The following is a 5,837-nucleotide window of genomic DNA, read 5'->3' as shown; positions in this document are numbered from 1 at the left end:
TACTCCAGATCACATGCCACCAACCAGAAGGGAAAGGATATCAATATGCAACGTTTCAGTCAAACAAAGTAATCAGTCTCATGTATACCAAAGAGACTGGTCTTCAACTAAACACCACCACTTTTCAATTTTTTGTCTGTTGGTAAATATATTTGTTAAAACAAGGACACAACTTCAGGAACATTTTGTGTCCTCACAAACTGTCAAAAAAAAAAAAATCTGTCCAAAAGAGCTTCTGAAGGAATCTATTTTTTCTCAATAGCTCCAGGTTATATATAAAGCAGGTCAATGGAATAGCTTCTCTCTTTAAAGCAGAATAAAAGAATAAGAGGATGAATGCAGGTGAAGTAATGATGCTACTTTCTTAAATATAATCTTTTCTTGATCCATAATACATTGTACCACACTGAGTATCAGTTAGTGGCATTGCACAGATTATGTCAGCACACACACACACACACACACACACACACACACACACACACATACACACACATACACACACTCACATATGCACACCATCTCAAGAAATTCCAATGGCAGGGAAGTTAGTTGGCATAATGGATAGAGCATTGATCCTGAAGGTAGAAAGGACCTAAGTTCTAATTTGGCCTTGGATACTTACTAACTGTGTGACCTTCTTGGGTAAATCATTTAACTCCAACTACCTCCTAAAAAAAAAAAACAATTTCAATGGCTTTGTATTACCTCCTAGTTTTAATATAGAATTCTTCAGCAATTAATATTTTTCACAGTCTGGGCCCTTCTTACTTTCTAACTTGTTAGATTTTATATCTATTCATACACTTTAAAGTCCCATAATACTGACCTACTTGCTGTTCCTCATACCCCATTCCTTCTTGTATACTGTTTCCCATGCTATAATGCTCTTCCTGCTCATTTCTTATTCTTGACTTCTTTCAAAACTCACCTGAGTCACATCCTTCCATAGACAATGAAAATATCCATGAAGCGATTTGTTATCAATCCTGTTAAAGATTATAGTATCAAAGATTTGGAGATATGGAAGGAGCTATGAAAGCATTTAGACTAGATGAAAAAACAGGTTAGAAAAAGAAATGATATCCTCAGTATCACACATGTTATAGGTATTGAGTCATATCTGACTCTTTTGGTCCCATTTAGGGTGTTCTTGGCAAACACCCTAGAATAGTTGACCATTTTCTTTTCCAGTTCATTTTATAAATAAGGAAATTAAGACAAATAAGGTTAAGTGACTTGCCCAGGGTCACACAGCTAGTAAGTGTCTGAAGATAAACTTCAAACAGGAAGATAAAGTCTTCCTGATTCTAAACCCAGTGCACTATAACACGTAGATGTCCCACTTTGTTGTCACACAGGTAATGAGGCAAAGCTGGAACTTGAGCCCAAATTCAGGCTCCATATCTTGTAAGACACTGTGAAAAGTGAAAAGAACATTGGATTTGAAATTAGAAGACCTGGTTTTGAGTCCTAGCTCTGATGCTTTTTTTTTGGGGGGGGGGGGGTTGCAAGGTAGGATTAAATGACTTGCCCAAGGTCTCACATTATTATTAAATGTGTGAGATCAGATTTGAACTCAGGTCCTCCTGACTCCAGGGCCAGTGCTCTATCCACACTGCACCACCTAGCTGTCCCTCTGATACTTCTTACTTGGCAAACTTGGATAAATCATTTAATCTCTCTAAATCATTTTTTCATTTGTACAATGAGATAGTTGGACTCAGAAATTCCTTGCAACTTTCACTCTAGGCTCTTAACAATTCTTTTTAAAATATATAGCTCAGGATCAATTTAATTTACCTCAGGAATATTAGAAGCTGAAATATCCTCCTTCACCTTCTCTACCTCAATTTGTGGTACCTAAATAACAAGTGTAGTAGAAGGAGCCACCTCTCATTCCAGTTGAAGACACTAAGCAGGCCTCCTCACAAATAGATCTGGGAAGGACTCTAGAGATCACCTAGTATCTGTTCACAAGCATACCAGAATTAAAAACCAAGTCTTCTCGATTTAAGTTGCTCTTTCCTCCGAGCTGCTTTCCAATTCTAGATACACATTAATATGTGGAATTTACTAAATTTATTGATGGGAAAGGTGATGAGTCAGGCAGAAACTTACACAGAAATCAAGAAAATTGTTATAAGTCACTGGCTTTTACTTGAACTTCTCAGATATCTGTGCTATACTTTCTTTTGCTTATTTAAATCTGATGACATTTTAATATTTCATGTCCATAATACATAGTATTTTTCCATATCAGGAAATTCAAATGAAATAATGCAAATTAAGGTAATTTGAAAACTATAAAGTCACATACATAAAACAAAAATAAATATGTAACTGTAGTCAAAAGCATAAAACCATAAAAGGTACATAAATAAGTATAAATTCATGTGTTTCTTGTATTTAGGCTTAAAAAAATATCCTTTTAGAACATTTTTCTCCCAGTATTCATTTCTCTAGAATGTTTTATTTTTGTCTAATGACTAGAATATTCAGATTTGGGAATTACCCATATTAAGGAAATAATTAAATTCACTAGAGTTTATGAGGTCACCAAGACCTTAGTCAAAAACATGGTTCAGGAGAGATCCTCATTGATTGTTGGGAGATAGAGCAACCAGCTAAGACTGAGACAAAACTGTGAAGTGGATGGGAAAAACAAAAGAGTAGTGTCACAGAAATAAAGGAGAAATTATTGAGGAGGAGGAAATGTTCTAGAATGTCAAAAACAACAAAGATATCAAGGAGAATAAAGACTGAGCAGTTAATTGGACTTAATAATAAAGAAATTAGTAATCTTAGAAGAAAATAATTTCAGTAGAGTAATAGTATCAAAACTCAGATTTCAAAGGGTTGAGAAGTGAGTAAAAGATGAGAAAAAAATCATTGATCATCGATAACTCTAGGAGTTTAGCTAGTAAAGAGAGAAGTAATAAAGAATATCTTGGGACAGGAGGATAAAAATGTTTTTAAGGAGTTATGTAGACATAAAGGAGGCAAACGATAAAGAGTGGTTAAAGATGAGAAAAAAGTGGAATTAATTGAGGCAGCAAGCTCCTTAGTAGAAAAGAAAAAATTGGATCAAGGTTTCAAGGTTGTTGGTCTAGTCCAGAAAAGGGCACCTCATCACCAGAAACTAAAACAAGGGAGAAGAAAATGGTACATGATGTAGAAGGATAATAAGAAAAGAAGGGGAATTAATAGCTTTAGTAATTTAAAACTTCCCTAAGTCTTTTGGAATACCTGTATAATAATATAGAGAAAGGGAAAGATTAGCAAAGTTCTTTTTGAGGATAAAATACTGCATTTTAAAATTTAACATTTTAACAATAACTAGTTTTGAGCCTCCTGTTTTTATCTTTCTTTAAACACCAAATCAAATGTCAGCTACTTCACAACTCTTTTTTTACCTCTTGATTCCTAATGACAAATACCTTCCTATCTAAAAGATAGTTTTGTTTTATCACTCTCTGATAGTTATCATATATTTTGTATTATATGCACTCTGTATTGGCAAGGTGGACTGATAAAAAATATAGGGCATTTTTCTCATTTTGAAGGACTTCCTATCTTGAGGAATTGTAAGAATCATGGGAGATGGAAGCTCATGGACTCAGGTCCAGAAAAGATAGAAGACCATCTCCTTCTCTAAATGCTTCATCAAGTTCTTCTTCTTCTTCTCCTTAGGTGTGTAGAAAACCAGAAGAGAAAGGAAGTTTTGGGCTAGGCTTCCCTGATCCAACGATTCTCTAGTCTCCCATTATTTTTCAGTCTCTCCTTCCAGCTAGGAATAATCATACTTCCTATCAGTTCCTTGTCATTACAAGACAACATTAATATTTGTTGATATATAGCTCCTTTGCTATACAATAATTCCTAATGGTCAGGGACCTTAATATAATGAAGCTCTATATTTCTCCAGTATTCTGTACTCAGTATTAGTTAGCAAATGTTTATTGAATTTTTCAAATTTATTTTTAAGATTTTCAAAGAATGGAAAAATGATTGATTTTCATTCAGTAACCTCTAGTTGTTTTATAGCTTACAGGCAAATGAACATGTTCAACCCCAACCACCACTCCAATAGTACCGCTGGTTTCATCCTCCTTGGATTTCCCTGTAGCAGAGAGATTCAGATCATCCTCTTCATATTTTTCTTGATCATCTACATCCTGACCCTTCTTGGAAATGGTTCTATCATCTGTGCTGTTCATAGGAACAAGCGACTTCACAGCCCCATGTACATCCTCTTAGCCAACTTCTCCTTTCTAGAGATTTGGTATGTCACCTCTACTGTACCCAATATGTTGGCCAACTTTCTCTCTAATACAAAGACTATCTCCTTCTCTGGATGCTTCATCCAGTTCTACTTCTTCTTCTCATTAGGTGGTACAGAATGTTTCTTTCTGGCTGTTATGGCATTTGATCGGTTTCTGGCCATCTGCCGACCTCTGCATTATCCCACTATCATGACAGGACATCTTTGCATCAACTTGGTGGTCAGCTGTTGGGTGACTGGATTTCTCTGGTTCCTGGTTCCCATCATTCTTATCTCTCAGCTGTCCTTCTGTGGTTCTAAAGCCATAGACCATTTTCTCTGTGACCCAGGCCCATTATTAGCTCTCACTTGTACCAGAGCTCCATTGATAGAATTTACCTGCTCCATTGTGAATTCTTTACCATTATTTATTCCTTTTCTTTTCATCATGGGGACCTATACCATGGTTCTGAGAGCTGTGTTGAGGGTCCCATCAGCAGCAGGTAGGCGTAAAGCCTTCTCCACCTGTGGGTCTCATTTGGCTGTGGTGTCACTGTTCTATGGCTCTGTTATGGTGATGTATGTGAAACCAACATCAGGCCATGAAGCAGGAGCACAGAAGATTGTGACACTCTTTTATTCTGTGGTGACCCCATTTTTAAATCCACTGATTTACAGCCTTAGGAACAAGGACATGAAGGATGCCCTGAGAAAAATCCTAAGTACCTAAACATTATATCTTGACAAAAGATATTCTTGGGGTCTGAGACAGATGTGCAATACCTATCTTAAGTAAAAAGGTCAAGAATGAAAAAGTTCAACATATAAAAAAATATATTCAGTCCTTTATTTTCAGTGGGTTTTTTGGACATCTCTACCATGATATGAATCCAATATGGATCAATATGAACTCATCATCTTCCCTAAAAATATACCCTTTCCAATTTTCATGTTTTATTGGTCACACAATAATGGGAAAATGGTTATTTGTCCAGCAAAGAAGTTCAAAATATTATAGTCATCTATTATAATTCTTTCCCTTAGCCTTCTCAATCTGTTCCCAAACCCTTTCAACTCATCATTGGCACTCTCACTCCCATTGGTTCTTTGATTTTCATTCACATTGTTGTTATACTCATTACCTCAATTTTAATAATATAATTGTCTCCTAATACATCTTCCTGAATCCCATCTTCCCCTTCTCCAATCCACCCTACTTATTTGTCAAAATAATCTTCCAAATAAATAGATAGAATCATGTCTCCCTTATCCAAAATGTTTCATTGACTCTAACTTGCCTATAAAATCAATGCTTTCATCTAAGACTTTATGATCCTCCACAGTTTAACTCTAACTGATGTAGAGAATTATGAATGTAACTTTAATGTTGTTAAAAACCTTTAATTTAGAAAAAAACATATCTTACTGTCTGATCTTGTTACTTCTTAGAATTCTTGTCTCTTCTGTAAGGATATGATTTCTCTCTCATCACACCCAATTTGGATCAAGGTACAACATGGAAACAAAGTAAAGACTGACAGATTGCTTTCCGTGGTGGGAGGGGGGGTGAGTA

General features: G+C 35.7%; 1 protein-coding gene across 1 annotated transcript; it reads left to right on the top strand.

Moving 5' to 3' along the window:
* Positions 1-3,993: 3,993 nt before the first annotated feature.
* On the top strand, positions 3,994-4,994 carry LOC141521964 (olfactory receptor 11G2-like). The gene has a single exon (XM_074234996.1). It carries the CDS (start codon positions 4,008-4,010, stop codon positions 4,992-4,994), a length of 987 nt encoding a protein of 328 aa, XP_074091097.1. The 5' UTR covers positions 3,994-4,007.
* The last annotated feature ends 843 nt before the right edge of the window (positions 4,995-5,837 follow it).

This window comes from Macrotis lagotis, chromosome 4 (assembly GCF_037893015.1).
Source record: "Macrotis lagotis isolate mMagLag1 chromosome 4, bilby.v1.9.chrom.fasta, whole genome shotgun sequence".
NCBI classification, from domain to species: domain Eukaryota; kingdom Metazoa; phylum Chordata; class Mammalia; order Peramelemorphia; family Peramelidae; genus Macrotis; species Macrotis lagotis.
This window is presented reverse-complemented; position numbering and strand designations above follow the sequence as displayed.